Source organism: Miniopterus schreibersii (genome assembly GCF_964146895.1).
Source record: "Miniopterus schreibersii genome assembly, chromosome: 16".
Taxonomy (NCBI): Eukaryota; Metazoa; Chordata; class Mammalia; order Chiroptera; family Miniopteridae; genus Miniopterus; species Miniopterus schreibersii.
This window is the reverse complement of record NC_138116.1, coordinates 3,038,097-3,063,950: the sequence shown is the minus strand read 5'-3', so window position 1 is coordinate 3,063,950 and position 25,854 is coordinate 3,038,097. Positions and strand designations below refer to the sequence as shown.

General features: G+C 50.6%; 1 protein-coding gene across 2 annotated transcripts; it reads right to left on the bottom strand.

The window, feature by feature from the left end:
* Positions 1–6,986: 6,986 nt before the first annotated feature.
* On the bottom strand, positions 6,987–25,532 carry PRPSAP1 (phosphoribosyl pyrophosphate synthetase associated protein 1). 2 transcript variants are annotated; one of them, XM_081116175.1, is made up of 10 exons: positions 24,807–25,532; positions 22,177–22,229; positions 19,917–19,983; positions 16,569–16,741; positions 15,299–15,414; positions 14,818–14,873; positions 14,195–14,340; positions 9,597–9,667; positions 8,665–8,811; positions 6,987–8,163 (listed from the first exon to the last, which is right to left on the bottom strand). In XM_081116175.1, the coding sequence occupies exons 4-10, from the start codon at positions 16,720–16,722 to the stop codon at positions 8,005–8,007; spliced, it is 849 nt and encodes a 282-aa protein (XP_080972301.1). In that variant the 5' UTR covers positions 16,723–16,741; positions 19,917–19,983; positions 22,177–22,229; positions 24,807–25,532; the 3' UTR covers positions 6,987–8,004. The 2 variants fall into 2 exon arrangements, with proteins under 2 accessions (XP_080972301.1, XP_080972300.1); XM_081116174.1 differs by having other exon boundaries at positions 25,107–25,530.
* Positions 25,533–25,854: the final 322 nt, after the last annotated feature.

The window sequence follows — 25,854 nt, the reverse complement described above, 5'->3', positions numbered from 1 at the left end:
AGAGTAAGGAAGTCTTCCCTTTGCGCCTAAGAAGTCCTGGTGTTGACTCTAGGCCCTGGTTGAAGAGGAAGAAAGAAAGCAGAGACTACAAGTAAAAAATACTGTAAGACTTGGAGGGGAGGGAATCTGGGGTATCTGAGTTGGATAACTTAAGGCTCTTGGGGAAAATACTCTCTGGTCCCCCAAATTAAGCTGGACACAAAGACAGAATTTGACATTTTTTTAAATCTTCACCCGAGGATATGTGAGTATGTTTATTGATTTGAAAGAGAGAGGAAGGGGTGGGGGGAGAGAGAGATCAATGTGAGAAACATCAATTGGTTACCTCCTGTGGGTAGGTGCCCTGCCCTAGAATTGAACCTGTGACCTCTTGGTTCATGGGTCCATGCTCAACCACTGGGCCACTGGGCTAGCAAGGTGGTTTTTGTTTGTTTGATTTTAATTTTTTTTAAATCCTCACCTGAGGATATTTTTTCCATTGTTTTTCAGAGAGAGTGGAAGGGAGGGAGGGGGGAGAGAGAGAGAGAGAGAAACATAGATGTGAGAGAGACACATTGATTGGTTGTCTCCTGCTCGAACGCCGACCGGGGCCGGGGATCGAGCCTGCAACCGAGGTACGTGCCCTTGGCCAAAATCGAACCCGGGACCCCTGAGCCAAACCGGCTTGGGCCAGCAGAGCATTTTTTGTACCCAGACAATATTTGTCACACCCAGGTGACCACTTGGTGGCGCCAAAGGGTTCACTCTCTTCCCCCTGCCTGCATCTGCATCCCTGCGGGACACTTTTTGAGGGACCCAGATGCACAAAGCTGGTGGGGCCTAAATGGAAACCACACCCATGGGAGGCAATTGGCCAAAAGCTGGCCAAGTCACTAATGCACGTCCCTGTGAGTGTGTTCACTCACTCCTGTGAATGTCACACGGAGCACTTCGTTACAAAATTGGGGGGAAACAGCTAAAATATGCATAATAGGAGACTGTGAAATAAATTACAAACATCGACATAATAGAGCACCGTGCAATAGTGAAGAGGGAGAGGTTCCGGGGGCCCTGCTGAGACCGCTGCCCAGCCCCTGCCCATGTGTTCACCCCTTGTGCGGCCTTCCAGCCGTCGGTGATCGCTTGCTCCAGCTCCTCCCAGGTGACCATGGTGACTTCCTCTCCAGCGGGCAGCATAATCATCTTCCGACTGAAGGGCTCCTGGCGGGAACAGATGATGTGAGCGCGCGCACACCTGGATTAGTCCCGGGGAGTTTTAGGAACAGAACCGCGCTAAACAGGACCCAAGGGGCCCTCCACGGCCCTGGCCCCAAGGAGAAGTCACTGAGTCGTGGGCAGCCGGCCTCCCGTCCCACGTGGGCCCCAGTGGAGCACCGGGCAGGGATGGAAAGGATTTCCCTTCAACCCAGGGGCAGCGCCCTGAGACAGGGCCGCCCATCATCCTCCCCCACCCCGAGGGACGCAGGCACCCACGGCGATCCCGAGGAGCCCAGGGAGGCTCGGGCTGCGCGCACCCCCCTCGCGGGCCCTCCCACAGAACTGGCGGGTGGACGGAGGGACGGACGTTACCAGGAGTTCCTCCCGGCCTCTGACTATCCTCTCTACGTCCTCAATCCGTTGCAGGAGTTGCTGGAAGAAGAGTTCAGAGGTGGAGGGTCAGAACAGGCCCTCCTCTGGCCCCTGCACACATCCTGGCACGGGGGAGAGGAGGGAAGGTGTGTGGGCCTTAGAGGGGCAGAGGGTGGGTAGGTAGTAGGGACAAATACGCCAGTAGCAAATGCTGATGCTGGGAGGGGGGCCTTTGGTCCTGGGATTCACTTCAAACCACAAAAGAGAGGCTCCCGGACTGCAGAACCAGGCTGACATCCCCTCCCAAGGACAAGTGTTCTCGGATACTCCGAGGGCATCTGAGCGGCTGTGCTGTTTGTTTATGTATTTATTTATTTATTTTTAAATCCTCACCTGAGGATATTTTTTCCATTGCTTTTCAGAGAGAGTGGAAGTGAGAGAGAGAGAGAAAAAAAATGGATGTGTATCGACTGGTTGCCTCCTGCACGTGCCCCAACCGGGGCCAGGGATAGAGCCCGCAACTGAGTTACCCAATTCGCCCCAGGACCCTTCAGTCCACGGGCCCAGGCTCTAACCACTGAGACAAACTGGCTAGGGCGCGGCTATGTCATTTAAAAGCAAGTCGCTGAAACTTGTAACTTCTGCAAACCTCCAGAATCTAAGTATCTAAAGGTTAAATAAAACAAGCCTTTTTTCTAAGAACCAAAAACCTAAAACCAAAAAAAAAAACACCCACCACCCCACACTTTCAAAATCAAAGCTTCCCAGAACAAAAATGAGCCCCACTGGGGTCTCAAGGCCAGAATGACACAGGTAGGCAAAATGAGGTCAGTGGGCGAAGTCCCCGGGGGGCCGGGCCTCCCCCCTGCCTCCTCTGTGCTTTTCCCTCCCCTCAAAGTCTCTTCTCAGCCTCGCCCTGTGCTCCGTCTTCAGCTCTCATCCCCTCTGGAGGCCTCAGACATCCGAGGCAGGAGCGCTCCCTGGAATCACCCCCTGAGCATATGCGGGAGGGTCTGTACTTCTTGCTCCAAGAAAACGAAGATCCGTGTGAGTGTTGCTGCGCCTGCGGGTGGGTATTGGGAGGCTAAAGGGGTGACCCCAGAACTCACTCCATCCCAGCCCCCCACCTCTTGGACTGAGCTTTGTCTCTTAACACCTACCACCTCACTTACTTATTCTTGTTTAGAGGAAATTCAAAGAATTATTCTGAGAAGTCATCAGCTTCCCTCTGGGTGGGTTCAGGATCCTTGGGTGTCTGATAAGTGGTGGGAGAGCCTCCATGCAAATGGGGCGAGGAAGGGGACTGCGTGAGAAGGGGTGGGGTCCCCACCGCCCTCACCACTGGGTTAAACTCTGGGAACTCCTGTTCCTTTTGCTGGGCTTCCTTCAGGGCTCTCACATCTTCCACCACGCTCTGGAGCACTTCCGCGACCTACAAGGCAGAGTGGGGGCCACTGGGCTGGGGCTGCACCGAGGCCTGGCACCCCCACTATCCTAGCACCTGCCTGCTCCAGCCTCCCTGCCCCCCACTATGCCCCCAGGTGGGTGGTCGTGGGTGCCTTTGGGGATTAGCTCCAGACTGGACTGGAGAGCCATCTAGACGGGCCTGGTGTGTTCTCACCTGGGGATGGTCCTTCCAGATTTTCATTAACCCTACTCGCGCCTTCTCAGGCATCAGTGTGGCCATCCCAGGCACTGGCATGGCCACCTCTGGCATTTCCATTTCCATCCCGGGCACTGCTTTGGTCATCTCGGGCATCGGCTTGGCCATCGCAAATGTCACCTTGGTCATCATCTCGGGCTTCATCTTGGCCATCATCTCGGGTGTCATCTTGGCCACCATCTCGGGTGTCATCTTGGCCATCATCTCGGGTGTCACCTTGGCCATCATCTCAGGCGTCACCTTGGCCATCTGGGGCATCACCTTGGCCATCTCAGGTGTCATCTTGGCCACCATCTCGGGTGTCATCTTGGCCATCATCTCGGGTGTCACCTTGGCCATCATCTCAGGCATCACCTTGGCCATCTGGGGCATCGCCTTGGCCATCTCAGGCATCACCTTGGCCATCTGGGGCATCGCCTTGACCATCTCGGGCATCACCTTGGCCATCATCTCGGGCGTCATCTTGGCCATCATCTCGGGCATCACCTTGGCCATCATCTCGGGCGTCATCTTGGCCATCATCTCAGGCGTCATCTTGGCCATCTCGGGGGTCATCTTGGCCATCTCGGGCATTGCCTTGACCATCTCGGGCATCACCTTGGCCATCATCTCGGGCGTCATCTTGGCCATCATCTCGGGCATCACCTTGGCCATCATCTCGGGCGTCATCTTGGCCATCTCGGGCATAGCCTTGGCCACCTGGGGCATCATTGTTTTGGCCATCATCTTGGGCGTTGCCTTGGCCATCACCTCGGGTGTCGCCTTCGCCATCTCAGGCGTCGTTTTGGTCATCTGGGGCATTGGCTTGGCCATCAGGGGAACGGACTTGGTCATCTGGAGCATGGCTTTCTCGGTAGTGGGCGTGGCCTTCTCAGTAAGGGGCGTGACAACCTCAGTAACAGGTGTGGCCATCTCGCTGATGGATGTGGTCATCTTGGTGATGGGCATGGCCATCTCCTCGGCAAAGGGCAACTCGCTGGCCTTCTCCTGCTCCCCTAGCCACTCTGGACTGTCCAAGTCCAGCCCACCGACCAGGCCAGTGAAGTACTGGATGTGGGTCATGATGCCCTGCACCTGGTTATCCATGGTCTTGAGCTGCCGGCCCAGGTCCTGGACCTGCCCGCCCAGGTCCTTCACCTGGCTCTCCAGCGTTTGGGGGGGCATCCTGGCCAAGCTGCTCCTTCGCCTCTCCTTGCGCATAGCAAGCTGCGGGGTACTGATTGAGGCCCGTGGGGACTCAAAGGAGCGGCTCTGCTCAGGCGACAGGGTCTGGAAGTCCACCCGGGTGTCTTGCAGGTGGAGGTTCTTGAGTATGGCTACGATGAGCGTGTGAAGGGCATTGAAGTTGACGGCGCCCACCTCCGGGGTGCCGATGGCCAGATCGGCCAGCTCCCGGAGAGAGACCTTGGTGGCACCTGTCATCGGCGGCATCGTGCGAGTCTCAGGAGCGGTCCGCTTCCGTAGCCAGACGGTTGGCCAGGTTGGCCATGACCCCCTCACTGCCGGCCGCGCCTCTGCGGCCTCTCAGGGACCCAAAGGGGTCCAGGGGCGCCCTGCCTCTGGGCCCAGCCGCGCTGGGCACCGGTCCCGGTCTGGAGCCTGCCTGGAGGGCAGAGGCGCGCCCGCCAGACGGCACACCCTTCGCTCCTCTTGGGCGGGTTGGGGCACCGCGGCCCTCCCGCCACCTTCCTCCCCACCTTCCTCCGCGTCTCTCCGACTCCACTGGAGCCCAGGGCGCCCTCCCCTTGCGCAGGGTCTCACCCGGGCGGGCGGCGGACGTTTGGAACTGCGTGACGCGGCGGGGGGAGGGCGGAGGGACCCGGCGCGGGGGTCCCCGCGCGCCCCTCCGCGCAGCAGCGCGCGCCCAGAGGGGTGCGGTGCGGGGCCAGGCGGGCGGCGCCTCGCGGGACCTGCCCACTCACTGGGGGAGCCTTTCCTCTGCAGGGGTCTGGGGAAGGCTTGGCTGGCCACGCTCCAGGGGCCACTCATTTTTATTCTCAGCAAACGCGCCCAAGGGAAGGTGGAAAGATGGAAAGATGGTATGGGACTGTACGAGGCATTTAAAAATATGTCTGTGTTGATTTCAGAGAGAGGAGAGGGAGAGAGAGAAACATCAATGTCACTGATCGGCTGCCTCCTGCAGCGCCCCCTACTGGGGGTCCAGCGGGGAAACCTGGGCACGTGCCCTGACCAGGGTCATGCGGGGATCTCCTGGATCATAGGTTGATGCTCCACCGTTGAGCCACGCTGGCTAGGCTGTCCCAAGACATTTTTATCAGGGAACAAGCACATTGGTTTGAGGAGGGGAAAGCCTCCTAACGCTCACCTAGATTCCAGCCATCCCTTAGCCTAGGAAGGCCCATGAGTCACTCACCCTTGGAGGCCGCTAGGCGTGCAGGGGTTTACCTGGCGTCGTGGCAGTTATGCTTGTGTCCTTCGCGGTTCCACTACACACAGCAGTGGCACAGACCTAAGGGTGCGGTCCTGGGACCTTGGCCCCTTGGGGGCAGGCCCCATATCACTTTGCAGAGTCAGAAGGGAGGGTAACTTAGAAAAGACCACTCACCACCCACGTGGTGCCAGTCAGTCAGCAGATGACAGACCTTTCCTGCGCTGCGCAGGCCTCCTCTCTCTCAGAGCATGCTCACCTGGCCAGGCGAGGCGGGGTTAGACAGGGATGGCCCGACCTGGTGCTCTCAACGAGGCCTGCCCTCCCATCCCAGGTTCTTCCAAGTGGTGTGTAAAATATTTGGGAAAGCTAAACAAAACCTGTACTTACTCCTATTTTAACTTTCAAATTTAAATTTTTAGTTCAGTCTGAGCTGGTAAAATTTAACTGAAACCCTTTATATCCTCCCCTCCCCCCCGGAAAAAGCAGTGTCCCCTGGGAATGGAGTTACACACAGCCTATAACTCCATGAGGGTAACACCGAGGACTCAGCTTACCACTACATTCCCAATGCCTGGCACACAGGCCTTCATGTGGTTGCTGGTATCTTCAAAAGAGCAGATTTTTGTACTCTCTGGTGCACTCACACACTTACTTTATAAAACTTAAAGCCAGATGACAAAGCTAGAGCCTTGGGATCCAGCATCGCCTGTACCGGGAGCTGCGGTGCGTGGGGGCAAGGGCACGTGGGCTTTCTCAGCTCTGAGTTCCATGACTTTCCCCAAGGATGTTACTGTGCTTCCCTGGAATGTCAGCTCTGAGTCCTCCGTTTTCATTTTCACATCCTTGGACTTGGTATCACGCCAGGCACAGAATATACAAGGACTCTAAGAAAGGGCATGTTCTAATAGTCTCAACCCAGTCCCAGGAAGGAGATCCTACTTAACATGCTTCCACTAAGCATGTACATTTAAAAGCCTCTGCTCTCAGAGACACAGGGGAGGAGAGTAAATGGAGGTATAAGTGGGATCTGAGTTGAAAGGGCCTTAGCTTTCAACTCCGAAGCTCCCTTTATACTCCTGACGACAGGCCCAGGAAGGACAAGCCATCTGCCCGACCTAAGGACAAGAACCGACTTCCTGAGGAAGTCTATAGCTCCTCCTCGACCCACGCTCCTCATTTTATCATTAAGTTCTTTGCTAAAAATGCCCCAACCTGGACTATTAGCAGAAGGCAACTTATTTGTATGCTTGAAAAGCTAATGTGCCCAAAGTCTTGATTGTGGGCTGGGAACTTTTCAGGTCACTAGGAAAGGGTTAGAAATGTCAACGCAGCATTCCTGCAGAGAAATACAACTGTACAAAATGTGCAAAATGGCCTTTATTATCTCAGGAACTGCCAGAACCAAGGAGCACTTCCAGGTCACTGCCGAGCAGACACTCCCTCTCATTACTACACTCAGTCCTGACCCGGGGAGACTAGAAGGCACAGAAAGTTTACACCACATTTGCAGCAAGGTCTACCTGACAACTGGGGTAGAGATTAGAATTCTGATTATATAATTATAAATGTTGCTTAGAAAGGTTGGGTGCAGTCCTAAGTGATGCGATATACGTGTCACCTATAGCAGGAAAAAGTACAATTGATTCTTTTTTACAAATTTAGGTCTTAACTGTATTATTCAAGGATTTATCTTCAATGCATAGGAAGGGGACAGACCTGCAGGGGACTTACGTCTGGGACTGGGACCAACCAGGGCCTACCCCCTTTATCTCCCTTGTCTCCCCAGTCACCAGGAGGTGTGACAGTGGGCGGCTGTGCAATGGCGTGAAGAGACCGGCAAAACAACAGATTCTTTTATTTGCAATTGAAGAGCAACAAACGCAGACACAGACAGGTGCTCTCTCGCCGCGGTCCTTGCTGGGGAGCAACCCTACATGCCCCCCCCGTTCAGTGGCTGTAGGCACAGCAGTTTCTCAGAAAGAAAACTCCCTATAAAGGACTTACATGACGCTGACTAAGGAGCGGACACTGGAGTGGAAACAGAGCCAGGGCACCCAGCTTCCCCAACCAAGTTCCACACAACGTGACGTCCCTGTGGCTGAAACTGCATGGACATTAGAGTTAAAACTGTATCTGCCCATGACTCCTTTCGGATAGCAAAAGGTTTTCCAATTCTTCTCAGGAAAGTGCCTGCAAGTCTTCTTTAAGGAACCGGAGGACAAGGGCACACATTTAAGGCCATTGATCCCTTAGCTTTGTCTCCTCTCGGCTACTTAATGCCTCCTACCTACCAAACTTGACGAGACAGAGACCCGACTCCCCTGAAAGGAAACACTGTACATAGCTGATGGCACAGTCCCAGGCAAGGCGGCCGTGAAAGCTAGTCATCCACGGTGATATTTCGGAAGAGGTACGCCATGGACTCCCCGTTGTGGATTCTCCGGATTGCTTCAGAAAGGATCAGACTGATATCCACGGTCTTTATCTTGGGACACTGCAGCTTCTGTACCTCGTGAGGGACAGTGTTGGTCACCACCACCTAGTCATGGCCACAGTGGGAAACAAACACTGTTACTGATGTGCCCCTCATGGTCACTCGGAAAAGTTTATCCAACATTTATTACCCAGAGCCCAAGTCCCAACCTGCAAAACCTTACTCCGCTGAGTGTACAGTTTTTACAAATTAGACTTAACCAACTTTACACAAGGGAAAGTTTTCATGGTTCAAAACACAGGATTCTGAGTGCCAGGGTCTTTGTATGCAGAAGTGACAGGGTAAGCCCCAGCACCACTCAAAAGAGAAACGCTACTTTCAACCATATTGAAATACAAATTACACTGAAGTATGTAAAGCAAATCATTATGAAAACAGACATATATTCCTAAGTATATATCTGCCCAACCACCATCAGCCACCACAGGTCCTCTGGGGGGGGGGGGGGGTGAGCAATACCAACTGAGTCATTTCACTGCTCACAGAAAAGAGAGCAGCAAACCCTGACTTAAGCTAAGTGTTCAAGCCCCTTCAAAGCAGACAGACCTCGTCAATGGAGGACTCCTCGATCAGGCGGGGGGCCTCCGCAGACAGAATGCCATGAGTGGCCATGACATAGATCTTGTAAGCACCTCTCTCTTTCAGGATCTCCGCAGCAGCCACGAAACTTTCCACATCGTCAATGATGTCATCCTGAAAAGAGAGCGGAGTTGGCGTTAAGGAGCTACCGTCCACCCCGCCTATGAACACATACTCTCTGCACCTGTTTCAGAGGATGTAAAATCCAAAATCAGAGCTATCTGCGTGGGTCAAAGGGCGAGCACCCAGCAATGGCAACAGAACTTCATGGACTGTGCTTTGCGTGGCTGTCGGTGCAAAGGGCAGCAAAGCCTTACAGTCACATGGGACATTTACAGCTAGTTATTACTGCCAAGGCTCACTTCCTGTTTTAAATTTCAGATCAATCCTACACAGCCAGTGTTCAGTTACTTTTTCTGAGAGAAAGTTCAACGACATGTACAAAGAAATAAAGTGAGCTACGACAAAGGACGACCCTCCGGCCCAGCAACGGCATTTAGAGCTGGGAGCAAGTGCATCCTGTTCCCATCTGAAGAATAACACAGGTTCTCGTTAGGAGAAATGGGGCCGCTCACCTTCAGTTCACCTCATGGCCCTAAAGCTCACGGCTGAGAGGGTCAGGTGGTTCGCTGGGACCCACAGCCCTAAAGACGAATGGGGTTGAATTTCTTATGGGGTTGAATTTCTTACAAGAGTTCCTGTGCTCTTTTTACATCTGTAGGCTGTAATAATCCCTGTTCATCTATATAAAAACCTCCACTTGTCCTAAGGAGTTTGGGTGAGAAAGGACAGACAGATCCATTTAAATCTATCATCGTTACTAGAAATACAACGCAATGTGGACCCTACTAAGAGCCAGAGGTGTCATCTCTGCACACGAAGGAAGACGCGCGCCATACCACTATGATCGCGATGCTCCCTCCAACGTCTCCGACCACCGTTATTGGTGGTTTCTCTTTGGCCATCATCACTAGCAAAACAAAACAAATGACAAGACCTGGTTAGTCGTGCATCGCCAAAACGTGCTCACAACCAGCCTCGCCCTCCGGAAGGGGTGGCAGAACCACTGTAGATCAAAAAAATAAAAGAACAAAGCAGCAGATCCTCTCCAATGAGCCAGCGGGTCTCTCAGAAACATACTCTAGAGCACACTGTCCAACAGAAACGGAAGGTGAGGCACATGCAATTTTACATTTTCTAGTAGCCACATTAAAAACACACACAGATGAAATGAATAGATTTTATTTTACCCAATATAGCCAAAATACCATTTCAATATGTAATCGATATGCAAATGTATTAGAAACGTTTCACGTGGTTTTCACACTAAGCCTAAGGTACCTGGCGTGCGTATTACACACACCGCACTTCTCAGCTGAGACGAGCCCCGTGCTGACTAGCAGCCCCCAGGCTTTACTGGCCCAGCCGTGACGACGGAGCAGCAGGGCGAGGAGCTCACTGCCGCCTGTCACCGTGGAAAAGGAGCCCGCTCTGCAGAAACCCACGGGGCACGCTGCCGGGCAAGGAGCGCTCGCTTTCTTCCAAAGCGGCCTTAACTGGACGACGAAACCTATTAACAGACAGCTACTCTAATGACATAACCAGTTTCCTGAGAACAAGGAGCTTGACAATAGCCCCGAGTCCGTCCTGGTTTCGGGGGTTAATCAGGCCTCAAGGCAGAGGCGTCTGATCTCGCTACAGAAGTGCCATCTGGAAAAGGCCATCGGGGCACAAAGCAAGCTACAGGGCAGAGAGGAGAAACAGAGTTCACCCTCAAGGGGTCAGTTCACTGAGAATATTTCAGGGTGGGCCACGTATCCTAGGTTTTTAGAAAGTTTTATTCAGAAATATGTATTAGGCTAGTAGCGGGAGGGGGAAAGAATAAAACTGGTGATGGTCTAAGTCCAGTGGTCACCAGCCGCTGAGTCGTTCAAGCCCAGCTCAGCTGACTCCCACCTGCAGGCGTCTACCCTCGAACAGGCGCCTTCCGGCAAACTAGGGCCAGGCGAGCCGAGGCGAAACAGCGCTGTCTTCCTGGCAAATTTCAACATGCATTCCCCGCTTTCCCGTTCCAGAAACAAGGGCAATTTCTTGAATGTGGACGGTCACAAAGGCTCTGTACATAACTATCACCCAAGGGGAAGAAAATACACCACCACCGTTAGGAAAGCCTTCCCCGAGTCCTGCCTCTCGTCAAACCACGGAGGCGGGCGGTTCTGGGGACCGACCGCTTCTTAAAGAGACGTGGTCCTTTTCTTGACCATTTTTCTCTGTAAAAAGAGACAAAGATTGCAAGCCAGTATCCCTCATCAAAGAGCAGCAGAGACTCAACTCTGGTCCGACGCAGGAAACAAGCCCCAGCGCCCTGCTCATGTCTCTGATCCGCCTCCCGCAAACACTCATCCATCCGTCTGAAGTAAGAAACAGGCTCCGCGAGGACCGGGCTCAAAAAGCAGGCTTTGCTCCCCGGGTGCCCGTCCCCGGCTCAGGGCGGGCTAAACCTGAAAACACAATTTGGCGGCTACTAAAAAACAGAGACAGACTTCATTACAGGGTCAACAGAAAAAACAGTACCTGGCAGGCTAAAAAAACGCCAAAATTTTTCCAATAGTTTGCCCAGAAAATAAAATACCAGAACTTTACAAGTTCAGCAGAGGTAAGGTACTGAAGGTCGCAGTAAGGGCGCTCCTGCCACCCTGTGTTCAAGTCGCTGATCTCCTCCACTTTGGCAAACAAAACCCAACCTGTTTAAGGAGAAAATGAACTGTGCGCCTCTACTGGGGCCAGAAGTCACTGTTAAAACTACTTCAACTTACTGCAGGGCAAATGTTCCAATGTTCTTAGGAAAGACGAAGAAAACTGTCATTTGCGTTTAAAATTAGCGTTTTCCAAGTAAAATAATGCTGCATTTACACACACACACACACACACACACACACACACACACACACACAAATTTCACTCTCTCCCCAGAGTCAATTAACCAAAGCTTTCTCTCCTAAAATAAAGAACAAAAAAGGACTGTGGAGAATTATTTATTCCCGATCCATTTTAATCTTAATCTTGGTCCAGTTCTAGTTCAGTGGAATGTCAGGCTGTCAGGCTGACATTAAAAAGAGATGAGAAATAAAGTACAGTCTCCAGGAGAACCAGCGGAAACAAGTCTCAAGCTCATAAATCTACATGTAAACAAGGCAAGATCCACAGCCAGCAGATGCTCAAGGACAGCGCGTCTGCTCCCTCCGCATGAAACGCAGCAGACGGCACGCAGGGGAGCCGCGGCACACGATGCTCCCGCACGCACGAGCCCCCGAGCCACCCGGGAGGTCCCCAGTCCACCTTATAAAACAGCCACAGAAACCACCTCCCCTTTAATAAGTGACTCTACGAGAGGGTCCCCACCTCACACTGCTGACTAGGGACTGGACACCGCTGGTTACATGGAAGATGTTCAGCAGCCCCTCTGGCCTCTGGATGCTCCCTGGATTCCAGCAATGTCCCCCCTCTGCCTGGCCGAGACGACCAGAAATGCCTCCAAAATCCGCTAGGGGTGAAAGTCGCCCTTAGCAAGAATGGTGGCTGCTCTAAAAGACCGGGTTCCAGGAAGATGAAACAGTGCATCTTCCTAGCCGATGCAAAGACTCCAAGAGTGACATTTGCTTTCCTCTGGCCTTTTCCTAACATTCTAATATCGTCACCTTCATTACTATAAATAAATTATGGAAACATAACTGATAAATATATATAAAGCATATTTAATCCGGAAGGTTCAATTACATACAAGGAATAACATTTTTTCAGAATTGACTAAATCTATAAAAGGGGATCACAGAAAACGACCCTGTGGCAACTCCAGAGGTTGTGATGTAAGCACCCAACATGCACGTGAAGGGACAGAGCTTTACAAGGGGTTCCGGGACACACAGGGTGACTGCAGGGAAAACACTGTCCCGATCATAAGTAACAGCAACATTCCCAGAACAGAGAATCCCACACATACAATACTGTGGTCAGCAAGCAGCATCTATCAAAACAACCCCTGACCCAGTAATTTTATTTCTTGGAATTTATCCTATAAACACATTCAGTCACTGGTGAAAGAACGTAAGTCAAGGTTAGTAGAGTGTGGTGACTGCGTGTACACCTGAAGCCCAATGCTGGTTTCTAAACACCCCTTCTCACTTAAGGAATCGGGGCAGATTCCAGGGCTAAGAAAGTACAAAGCAACATCTCATTCTACCAGAAAGAAAGACAGTTACCAGAAATGATAGAGCACATTCCAGGGCTGAGAAAGTACAAGGCCACGTCTCGGTTCTACCAGAAAGACAGTTACCAAAAATGATAGGAGCACGTCAAAAGAACACGGGAGGCAGCTTCAGGAGTTCTCTTTGGCCACATCTGAGACAATTTGAACATTAAAATAAACAGTTGCATGGGTTAGATTATAACACACTGAATAAAATAAGATCTGCGACTCCATACTGATACAAACAAAGGCACCCAGGGGAAAGAAGGGGAATTAGAAAAATCACCATTTGACAACAATTGGAGTAACAACTGATTCAACCTAATCATGAGGAAACAACAAGCCCCCATTAAAGGACATGCTACAAAGTGCCCGGCCCATACTCTTCAGAAGAATCAAGGTCACAAGAGACAAAGAAGAGAGGAGCATCCAGACTGACTGAGACTGAAGTGACGACTGAGTACAACGTGTTATCTCCTATTGGGTTCTAGTCCAGAAAAACACTGTTTTCTTTTGCTCTAAAGGACACTGGTTGGACAACTGGTAAAATTTGAATAGGGACTGAAGATCAGACAATAGTATTATAACAATGCTCATTTCCCAAGTCTGATCATTATAAACAATTAGAATGTTTACGTCTCAGACAGGAGCCTGTCTGAAAAAACCTGGGGTATAACCATCCTCCTGTTTCCACCTGCATGTTTCTGAGGCATGGCAAGTAGATACATATTTTTAAAGGAAATACTCTCCTTCCTCTAAAAAGCATAATATGTCTTCCAGTATAGAATGCTGGTTATTGCCACTCAAAAATTCCATGGAAATAAACAGCCTCCACACTGCTGGATTAGTTACAGGTCTGTCAGGAGCCAGGTCAAGAGCTCCAGGACTAACACGGCGCTAAGAGCGCCCTGATCGCCACAGCCGGGTAGCTGATCAACGGTGGCCACCACCCGTCGTACCAAGATATAAAAACTTAGGATTTCACAGCATCACACATACAACTTCTCTACTAAAGCTAAAATTATTTCACACCTTCTGAATGCTAAGTGCTACCCGGTAAGTGCAATTGTCTGACACAGTCTACACATGTGTAACCCAATCTCCATTTGCAAAAGGCGAAATCTACGCAATACCATTCTGTCATTTAAAAACACCAATAGCACATCCATGAAAGTATCAACTCCTAGCCATTCATATTATCCAAGCCTTTCTCCAGTCTACAAATAAGGTAAAAAAGAGAGCTAAGCTTACACGGCAACTCCAGGCCGGGGTGGACAGTGGCGTTTTTGACCATTGGGGGAGAGTGGCGACCGTCGTCCATGTCCAGCTCTGTGCACTGGGCCTCTCCGTGGATCACAGCTAAGCCCAGGCGGAGCCGCTCAGCATACGACTGCGCCCTAAGACAAGGAGGGGAGACGGTGAAATTCACGGGGAAGAAAACCCAAGTGTCACTGTTCCATCATTTTATTAATCACAAAATGACTATCATTCAACGTCTTAGGGACACACGAAGGAATTATTTATACGAAACAGAATGCGGGGCCCAGGCCCCAGTGTAAAAGCCTCGAGAGGCACGCGAGCTGAGGTGTGAGCTAGTATCTGCTTCTAGACCGTTCTGGTTCCACCCTCTGTCCAATATTCTCACCCTCATCTTCAGAAGAAAGAGCTTTGCTGGGAAATGGTCTCTTAAAAACCACTGCCGGGGACGTGCTCATGGCCCTCCTGCCTTCCTTCTGCCGGGAGCCGGGAGCCGGGGGGACGGCGTCCCGCTCCGAGGCGGGGAGGCCCGGGGGGCACAGACCCTGGACGCCCAACAGCTCATGCTGACTTCAGAAAGCACCGCGAGCGGTTTTATAAGTGTCTGGATTATTTACCTTTTTGCAGCATCAGGAGACTTAGCTACAATGACTGCATTTCTGTAATTTGGAATCTAGATTTGGAGGAAAAATAAGAAAATACTGAAAAGTTATACCTGGAGGCTGGTATTACATTTTTTCCTTTATAACAATGACCCACACCAGCAACCATAGATACTAGAATTTCATTCACACATTTTAGAATTTTAACACCTGTCAATGAACATCATTGCAAAAGTACTGTTACATCAACAAGATAAAAAGTAATTCTTAAAACCTTCATTTTAAAAAAAATAAGCAAACTGTTAAAGATACTAGAAGGACATCCATTTTAAAGCCTCTGAACTACAGGACCCTCCACGCCTGAACTCTGGCTGCCTTGGGATCAAGGCTAAGGGCAAGGTCATTGGAAGAGCCTTTCAGTGTTGAAATCTGATACCAGAGAGAACTACATGGGGCCTCTTTGAGGACAGTGGGGTGTGTGCCGGAGGCTCCTCACTTCTTCCTGGATATACTGAAGCAGGAAAGGTGAGGCTCTAAGGTTGTCCACGGGAAAGCTGAAAAAGCCTTGAATTTCCTTTTGATGAAGATCCATAGTGATAATGTGAGTTAAACCTGAAATTTTAAAACAGAGAATTACAAGTTCACCCCTGCAAGTTAATGGCTACAGGGGACACAAACTAGATGCCCAACTCCTGTTTCCTAACAGAGGACTGAAGGCCGGGGGTACTGTTAACAAGCACATTAGTTAGAGACTTTATCTGTAACCTTAACAAAACTTAACAAACTGAGGAACGTGCCCAGCCTACTGTAAAGGAGCCTCTCTCCTCCACACGGACACAGATCCAAGGCTGAGAAAAGCACTCTGCTCTGCTATTTGCTTGGTCCTCAAAATCGAGAAAAGAACTCACGTAGAAGCAAAAAATATGAAGATGGAATTAATAAATACTGAAGCAGAAAGGGACGTAAAAAAATAGTAAGGCCTTGACTAAAGAATTTCGGAAGAAATGTTGAAAGACTGCGGCTGTGGCAGGAGGAATGAGAAAGCGAAGTACCGCACACGTTAGAAACAAGACACTTGAGTGCGACAAAGATAAGATCTTGAAGGGTTAGACAACTGCTGTCTGCCATGAAAGAATGGGCCATGGAATATCCTTCTGGAAAAACAATGAAGACAAACGGATATAATCAACAGGGCTAAACAAAAAGAGACAGATGTATGTTTCTGAGGACTCAAATGTGGTAGTTTTTTCTTTTGTTAAAAAACAAATAACAGGCAAATAAAATTCTAATAACTGTTAAGTGTTACCACATCTGATTCATAGGCCACAAGTATGTCACCGCTACCCAAATACATTAGAATAAAAGCAAAGACCATGACCATCAGGAGGGGAACAAGAGTACACAAGCCGAAGAAGTAGTGAGAGAAAACCCAGTTTTAATACTATGCACATAAAGAGAATCCAGCTAACAAAGGCAAATACCTCGGCCCGAAGCTTCCAAGATCACACACGGACGCCGAGACGGCCAGTTAGGCTGTAACAGTGACAAGGTGAAATGTAAAGGAAGTAGCAAACATGGCAAAGGCCGAGGTTAGAGAAGCACAGAAAGCAGGGGAGCAGGCGGATCATGTCCTCTAGAGACGGGAAAAGGGCCGATTTCTACCTCAGCTCACTACTCCTAAGCGGCGCGCCTCCGAGGGACCGGGAACAAGAGCCTGGGGCGGGGCAGGGAAGGGCGGCCAGGTCCCGAGGGGCCGGCGCACGCACCCGCCTTGGCCAGCATGGACGCCAGGAGCTTGCACACGATGGAGCCCCTCTTCCTCATCTTGCTCTGCTTGCTGTAGGGGAAGTAGGGAATGACGCCGATGATGTTCCTGGCGCAGGCGGTCTTCAGGGCGTAGGCCATGATCAGCAACTCCATCACGGCCGTGTTCACATCTCTGCAACAGTAGGGGGTCGCGTTTGAGGGTTAATTTCATTTATTAGCCCCTAGAACAGATCTCGCCCTCAGCAATTTAACGTGAGCTCCCCAGATGGGCATCATAGGCACTTTACTGCCACCCTAGCTGATGTGCCACCTCGTGAGTACAGGGAAAGCGTATTAACTCTCCTTTGTAGCTGTGTGAACTCCGGTTTCCACCTGTGGTTACTTAAATCCTCACCTCTGCCCGGACCTCCCGTCAGTGGCACGGTCACTGCAGTGGCCTGTGAAACGGACCTCAACTGCGGTGACAGTGCTCACCACACCTGCTGGTGCCATCCTGGGGACTCAGGCTCAGGGAGCAGGCCAGTCCCTGGTTTTCCTGTGAACGCTGAGGGAAAGCCACCCGCCTCTCCTTCTAGTTAGCTGTCTTTCAAACTGAGTGAGTTTTACAATTCCTGTTACACACTTGAGATTAAGGAGGGAGGTAAGATTACCAGAAAGGCTCTGGTATCTTTCTTCCTTGGGGATGAAGGGTAGGGTAGGAAATGAGAGGTCTTGGAACTTAATTTCCAAAAATCTCCCCATCCCGTCTTTCCTTGAGATATACAGACGCCTGGCAAAGATTACCCAGGCAAACAGCGGATGAAACGGGAATCTGAAAGGCATTCAAAGAAAAGCCATGTCCAATGTTAAGGAACGAGCACGCCAGCCTCTGCCAAGGCTGAGCAAGCCAAGGCGGGCACTGCCCGTAAAGACACCGCCCCTCTTCTGCATCAGGAGTGTACCTCCCTGGCCCTCCCCAGACAAAGAGGACCTGTCCAGTTATCATTCCTTCCTCCAAGGTAAACTGGAGCATGTTCTCCTCATGCTGGTGACGTAAGAAACGTCAATTTGAGCCAATACGAGGAAAATTGCCGGGAAGCAAGATCTCCAATGCCCTGGAGGATGGCAGTTTTACAGCTTCTTTCACGCATTTGAAATTAAGGAGAGAGTAAGGAGATTACAAGGCGGTGGGAGAAAGCAAGGGGCTCTGCTTACAGGGCATTAACTAGACTCTTACAGGCCTGGGGAGGTTTACTTCCGCAACTTCAAAGGTGTGTTAACATAGATGCACAAGGACACGGGGCAGGGCTGGCTTAAACCTGTCACTAAAGAAGTTACTGACCAATGTTTCTCTCTCACATTGATGTTTCCTTCTCTCTCTCCCCTCCACGCTCTCTAAAATCAATGACCATACCCTCAAGAGAGGATTAGAAAAAAAAGCATGTTGCCAAACACCTAGAGGGACGGATGCCCTGTGGGCTCTGAATGTTAGGCTGGAGGCCCGCGGAGTCTCCAGAGGGCAGCGCGTAAATGACTCAGGAGTCCTTATCCAGACTAAGCACCAGGCGCCACATGCCCTCTCCATATACGGACGGCCTGTCCACGGCAGGCGTGAGGTTAGAGCCCTCCCAGCCTCCGCCCGTGAGGAAAAGCCCCACTGGCCTTGGTTTCCTACCAGATCCCAGCAAGACGTCCAGAGCTGAAGTGACCGCGACCGAGCCTGGAGACCGCCTGCCCAGGCGGTGGGTTTGAGCTGGCTCTGTGAGAGCATTTCTAATACACAACCTATGACACCGGAGGTGTGGATAGGACACAAGGGCCCAGCGAACAGGTGTTAATTGGAGGAGTAACTTTCCTTCCATTATTACTAATTTCTCCCAGGAGGTTTTTATTTCCCACTTTTCCTCTTCCTAAGGAGCTAGGCCAGGAGAGCAGCAGCCTCCAGCCCCCAGCCCAAGGCGGGGGAGGCTTACTAGTCAGGAAGGCCACGGGGGCTCTGCCACACTGGCCTTCCCCTTCACTGAGGGGCCCGGGACAGGCTGGACACCAGGCAGTCACTGGGGCCGAGAAAACACCGGCTGGCAGCCCCTGCTTTGTCTGCTCCTGAAGACTGCTCCCGTACACCATGGCCTTCGTGCCATCTTTGTATCTAAGCAGGTCGCCTTAATTGGTCACCATTTTTCTTTGCCCTCAGAGAAGCGCATCCTATATTAAACTTGGCTTTTTTCGATGGGCAAAAAGGAATGTGAGGTGAGGAAACAGACATGGTTTATATACATCAATTAACTGCCCTGGACCACAGCCGGACCAGCTCCAGAGGGCAGGAGATGCGGTAATGGGGTAGGATTTACCCCGCCTGCCCCACCTCCACCGATTAACACCTGTAGCAAAACAAGTGGTGAATGTTCTTTCTTTATAAAAAAATCAATTGATTTTATTTATTTATATCCTCAACTGAGGGCATTTTTTTCCATTGCTTTTCAGAGAGAGTAAAGGGGGGGGGAGAGGGAGGGAAACATAGATGTGAGAGACACACACCAATTGGTTGTCTCCCATGTGAGACCCGACCGGGGCTGGGGATCAAGCCTGCAACTGAGGCACATGCCCTTGGCTGGAATCGAACCCAGGACCCTTCAGTCCACAGCTGACATTCTAACCACTGAACCAAACTGGCTAGGGCAAGATTTCTTCTTTTTTTAAACTTTTTTAGCTTTTGAATTTTAGAAAGAGAGATAATGATTTGTTACACAGATTTCTATAATGCCTGTATTTTTAATAATGAACGTTGCTTTTATAATCAGAATAAAATATTAAAAATAAAGTACTTAGTATCTGCCAGCTATCACGTAGGGGACTTTGTTATACTTGGGTTCAAATAACTCACTCTGTGACCCTGTGGTCCTCAGTCTCCTTCAGACACAGTTTTCTCAACATCCTCAAAGGAGGCTATACATTGACAACACTGAACACTTCTGGTCACCAAATGTGTGCGGGCCTTTTCCCACATCACGTAATTCTCAGAATCTCCAGACAACAGCTGGGTGTCCTGAAATTCAACTCCATTCTGACACCATCTTCTTAGAAAATAGCATCAGATCCCACAGGCTGAGGGCTCAGTCCAGCAGGGCGGCACCCCTTCCCCACTTCATATGACAAATGCCAAGACTCACTGTCACCTGTGACTGTGGCTGACCCACTATAAATCAGAGGTTCCCATGACCCCCTTCTTGGGTTATGAATTTGCTAGAATGACTCACAGGACTCAGGAAAAGCGTTTAACATGCAAACACACTTATAATTTAAAGAGAACGGAATTGTTGTTTATATGAAACGATAATGAATTACATCAAAGTAGTGCTAACTCTTACCTGGGTATTGTCTGTATAATGAAAATATCCTGTCCACGAACAGATTCTTTTATTTCAACTCTTGTTTCTGAAAAATAAAAATGTCCAGTGGCTTTAAGGAAAGGACTTCATGATGCGAGGATCAGGAAGCATCTGGAGGAGCAAAGACAAATCTACCCAGCACCTCACTCAGTGCACCAAAATAAACCCTGATTTCAGGGTGACATGTATATGTTTTTAAAAAAAGTCAAGCGAAGGGGGAAATAAGCCGAAAATAGATGAGAAGGCAAAAGTAACAAACAGGTCTACATAAAACCTCAGGGTCCAAAACAGAACACCCGTCACCAAAAGAAAGATAAGACACTCAGGGGAAAGTATGCAGCAAATAAAAAGGCCGAAGGTTAACATCCACATTATTCTTGCGACAGCTGCGGAAGCCTCCTCCGTGCCAGCCTAGAGCTGGAGTCCCTACGTGGAGGACCTGCACCAAGGGGGGGAGACTGACCCAGAAAGGCAACGCAATGCCCACGGCTGGCAAACTCTCAGGCCCACGTGCCAGGCAGACCCGCGTGAGAAAGGAGGGAGAGCCAGGAGCTGGGAACAATGGCCTCATTGCAAGTGGAATGTGTGGCGAGGAAGGGAGTGTGGGAACAGGCAAAGGTGTGGGGAAAGAGCGTGCCAGGCAGAGGGACAGGCGGTTGGCCACGTGGAAAGTGGAGTGGGTGAGGCGAGGCAGACAGGAGGTCAGGGAGCCAGCAGGGCCTGGCCACGCACGAGTCTGGATTTTATTCTAAGTGTGATAGAAAAGCCACCACCGCCGGATTCAAGGATGGGAAGGGTGGACACTGGCTACTGTGTGAAGAAACCTGTGGCAGGACACGAGTGGCAGCAGGGAGACCAACCCAGTTGTTTTTTAAATAATCCAGAGAAGCAACAAACAGCAGGCTGGCCCAGAGCAGCCGCAGTGGAGGCAGTGAGAAGAGGCTGGACTTAGATGCACCTGGAGTCAGGGCACACAATGTGTTGATGGACCCGGTGGGAGATAAGGCGAGCGAGGTGGGCAGAAGCCAGGTCCCAGGGCCCCAGTGACTGCCGAGGACACTGGGCTCTAGCCTATAGGATTCTCAGCAGCAGTAAATCCAAACGATTTGCATTTTGGGAATATCCTAGTGGAAGTGAGTACACTGGACTACAGAGGCTGAAGACAGAGCTAGGAAGACCTGCTAGGGAGCTACTTCAACAGCCCAAGAGCTAAGGAGGCCCAGGACAGTGACGGAAGAATGGAGAACAAGTCTTCATTAAACCACCTTCTCTTCGAGTGCCTCATTCCATGAGATCCCCAAATGCTACCACTATGAATTAAAGTAGTTATTGCCAAATAGACTCACCTATCTGTCTTCACCTTCAGGTTTTTAAATACTAGCACTTCCTGACTTGACCTAAAGTCACCAAGTAAATATGGAAGTTGGATGAAACATATAGATCCATTAAAATAACAATTCCTTTTTGAATACTTTACTTTTTTAGGTCCCCAAACATCATTATGTCTTAGTAATTTATCTCCTTAAGCTACTCATACCATAGACAATTATACCTCAGAAAGAGAAAAGCAAGCAATAGAATCGTGAATCGGGGCTTTCAACTTTGAAAACAGAATTCTAAATCATCTGATGCTAAGGTGTCTCTGCACCGACTAAGGGAACTATAACCATAAGTACCCCCCCCCCGCCCCAAGATTTCCGAAATAGCTCTCCTAGGACATGGGCCACAAGCAACATGCCTTCCAACATGATCATTTAATGTTAGGGTTCCCCATGGAAACCCACATGGCAGCAAAAGCAGGTCACTAGCCCAGGTGAAAGTCTACAAGAAACTCGAGAGAAAAACTTAAGAGTGAACAGAACAGTTTTTTAATAAGTCACCACTACCCAGTGCCAGGTGGCTCTTGATGCTACCGATGGCCCAATGAGACAGATAAAAGCAAGGAGAATCCACCAGCATCGCCCAACAAAGGAGAAGAGGCTTTCTCCACAGCTCTCCTTGTTTCATTCCACGTGACAGGGTATTTGCATTACCTTGGAAAAAGGGGAAAGGAGACTTTAAGGTAAAAAACAAGGAGCCAAGATCTAAAGGGAAGTGTAGAATGATGACTTACACCTCTAATGCCAAAGAGAAAAATGTTTGTGTTAAACATGAGTAACATTTGCCTTTTAAATACATGCCAGCCAATTAAGCATAGTTTAGAGAACAGAGTATGTTTCGGAAATCATTTTAACGTTACCTCCATTGGTCTCTTGATACACCACAGACTTCCCCAATTCAGCACCAAGACGCCTGTGGGGGGAGAAAGGCAATTAGCAGTGCTCTTTCTAAACAACCCAGCTCATATGCGTGTTTGACAAAAAGAAGAAAATACCTGGACTGGCATTCTCTGCCGAAAAACTACTTAGAAAATGTAATTCAGTAAGAACTAAAAGTCCGTTTAGCAGCTTCCCGTGCTCACCTGTTTGTGAGGCAATGCTTTACTGGAACAACCGAGTCTAGTGTCTAGCTCGCTGTTTCCTGAACAGTAACTGTCTTGGAAAATCGTTCCCAAACCTACTCGGTTCCTAGCAACCATTCCAAAAGCGTAAGCCAGGGGTCACTGCCCGAACTGTCAAAAGCATACAGACTTCAGTGCCATTAACCAAAATCAGGGTGAAGCTTGTTTGGATCCCGATTAGAACAAATCAAGTGTAAAAAGCCCTTTTTGACACAATCAGGGCACGATGCACAAGGCCTGCGGCGAGACGATGCTCAGGAATTAACGGTGGTGCACTTTCGTCGTCGTTTTAGTTCTCACCGGTTAGCATTACCATTTTATAAGTGAGATGACATGATGTGAGGTTGGAATCTGTTTAAAAATACTCTGGCCAGGTATACAATGGAATATTATTCAGCCTTAAAAAGAAATGACATTCTGTTACATGCTACGAAAGTATTATAAGATAAGTCGGGCACTAAAAGAAAAACGCTGCATGATCCTGTTTACAGGTGGCACCTAAACAGGCAAATTCATAAGACACAGAAAACAGAACAGAGGTTACCGGGGGAGAGGAGGGAAGGGGAAGAGAGTGTTTCATGGGGACAGTTTCAGTTTGGGAAGGTGAGATGGTCACACAACATTGTGAATGTACCTAATGCCACTGAATTGTACACTTTAAAATGGCTAAAACGGTAAATTTTGTTATGTATTATTTTACCATTAAATACTCCAGCCAAAAACAGTGAAGGAGTGTATGAAACAAGACTGGCAGCGTGTGGAAGCTGGATGGAAACAGGGAGTTCATTACAGCACACATGTAATTCACACATAGCCTGGGAATGTAATGCACCTAACTTTATTAAAGTGCATCAGCAAAAAAAAAGTTTTAAATCCCTGCTTGACATTTAGACCTGAAAGGAATCATGGAAATAAAATATCACAACCTCAGGGGTCAACCCAATTTAATGATCCTCAAACTTCTGCTTGGTGGTAAAACCCTTTTTTCAAATAAAATCTGAGAAACTCAACATATGAAATAGGTAAGAGAATTACTAATATTTATTCTTCACAGTAACTTAAAACCTTCCTGGACCCAGGCAGGGAGGAGCCTAATACCAAAACAAAAAGGCAAAAACCAGGGACGTTTTACACGCGCCCTCCAGCCCTGGCAGGGTGGCTCAGTTGGCTGGCTTCAGTCCCCAGTCGGGAGGCAACCAGTCGATGCTTCTCTCTCACATCGATGACTCCCTCTCTCTCCCTTCCTCTCTCTCTAAATCAACAACAACATATCCTTGGGTGAGGATTAGTAATAATAAAAAAATGTGCCCTCCAACTTTCTGCTTTCGCTCAGCAAGGTCAATGTGGTAAACCTGCCCCAAAATAAACAAACGCAAGTTTTATACTTAAAGGTAGTGTTTTAGTTGGCCTCAAAAAGAAAGACAAACAGTCGGGGTTAGAAATAGAAACAAGGCGGTAGATTGCAAAACGACTGTGTTTTTTTTTTCACTGTGCTCACTTAAAACTGCAACTGAAAAGAAAAGAAGCATTACTGAAAAAAATATCACTAAAGTTTCCCCTTTCTTCTACACTTCCATCTAGAATCTAAATATATAACCACGCCTTTGTTCACCAACTCGGGGAAAATTCAGAGGAAACTCGAATGTAAGTTATTTAAAGCATGAAAATTACTTTAAAGGTGAAGAGACACGCTATTCCCTTTATGTCTTATATTTGTAACAAGTGTATGGGGACTCATAAAGCTCTTCCTTTACACCAGGGCTCCCGGATTCTCCGCAGGAGTCGGCTGGGAAAGGGGCCCCTCAGTGAGCAGTCCTGGGAGCCTCTGCTCTGTCTGCAAGACGCGCGATGCATGCTCACAATACTCTTGCCTGGGAGACAGAGTCAGCCCTGTTTTACAAATGAGGTTCAGAAAAATCCAGCCTCTGGCCCAGTGTCACAGAGCTAGTGAGTGGCAAGACCGGGAAGGCACCTCGAGCCGTCTCAAGGCCACTCAGGATCACAGGTGTCCTGGGTTAGCAGACGCGCAGAGGCGAAGACTGCTTTAAATGATCCGGCCTAAAGCTGACTTGCAGACCACGGCCAGACCCGCCCTTTCTGTCGCCGGCTCCCACAAATCTGCTCGCCCGGAGCTGCCCTGTTCTCACGCCCCCCCCCCCCCCCCCCGCACCCTACAGCTTGGCTTCCGCGGCCCCCCGCGCACCCTCCACCTGCGGCACCCGCCGGGTCCTGCGCCTTATAACTGCACCCCGGCCCCCGCGTCTCGTTGAGGCGGCTTGGGAACGGCGACGACCACATTCCGAGGTCACCTCGAGCCGACCCAGGCCCCCCCCCCCAAGGCGCTCCCTCCGGGGTTGCAGAATCCTCACCGCTGGCCTTGGCGGCCGCAGCAGGGTCACGAAAGGAGGGAGAGCGGCCCGAGCAACCGGGGTGGGGACGTATTAAGTCATCAAAAGTCTGCAGAATTGGGGAGGAGGGGACGCCTTCGGGCACCTCCAAGGGTCTGTCCAGCCCCCCAAACGGCAGGATTCTGCTCCCTGCTACCCCCGCCCCGAGGGACGGGGCGACGGGGCCAGGTCGTCCCTCCGCCCGGCGCAGGGCGCGGAGGGAAAGAGAAGCGAGGACGCAGCCGGCAGGGGTCCCCCGGGTGGGCCCGGCCCCGCCCTTACTCGGTGATGCGCTTGGCCAGCTCGGTGCACGCGGCCGTGGAGTTGGCCGAGAAGACCCGGTAGCCGGTGCGGGCGGCGTTCATGGCCTGGCGTGCGGCGGGGCAGACTCGCGGGGCGCGGAAAGCCGAGGACACGGAGAGCGGCGGCAGCAGCAGCAGCTTCCTGGGCATCGTCCGGCCCGCGGCGCGGTTACGGCCGGCCCGTGAGGGGCTGCAGCCCGGGGGGGATCCGACTGAGGCCCGGGAGCCCGGCTGGGGAAGATGCCGAGAAGCCGGACAGGAGAGGAGAGGAGAGGAGAGGAGAGGTCTGGGACCCTCACCCTCCTCGTACCAAAAGCCACAGCGAGCTCCGGCCGAACCCGCGTTCCCGGCGACCGACGCCGCAGCCTCCAGACGCCCAGCGGGGAGGCCACCGCCCCCTCCGGGCATCCGGGAAATCCGAGAGGCGCCAGCTAGAGCGCCCGCGGAGCCGCCATCTCGAGTGAGGGCAAGGCGGTGGGCAACTCTAAAAGCCTGTTCTTCCCAGAGAAGCACCATTAATTCGCTCCGTCGCTTGATTTTTATCGTCCCACAGGAGGTCTTCCGCTGTCAAGGTTTTGGGCTGTGTAGCCTGGCTTGGTAGTGGTCCCAGCCCTTTCCAACTTTCCTGCCAGGACCCAAAATGTCTGCCTCCGAGGAGGCCGACGATCTAGCTCTGCGACTCTATGGTAACGCGGCGCTAGCCCTGCGAGGCGCATGCGTTAGGCTGA

What these genes read in the sequence shown, in the direction of transcription:
- PRPSAP1 (XM_081116174.1), bottom strand. Translation starts at nt 25,276, where the DNA reads ATGCCCAGGAAGCTGCTGCTGCTGCCGCCGCTCTCCGTGTCCTCGGCT. An exon ending in CTGGCCAAGCGCATCACCGA is followed by an intron (nt 22,230 to 25,106) that starts GTAAGGGCGGGG and finishes CTCCCCCCACAG; the next exon opens with GCGTCTTGGTGCTGAATTGG. An exon ending in GTATCAAGAGACCAATGGAG is followed by an intron (nt 19,984 to 22,176) that starts GTAACGTTAAAA and finishes TTTATTTTTCAG; the next exon opens with AAACAAGAGTTGAAATAAAA.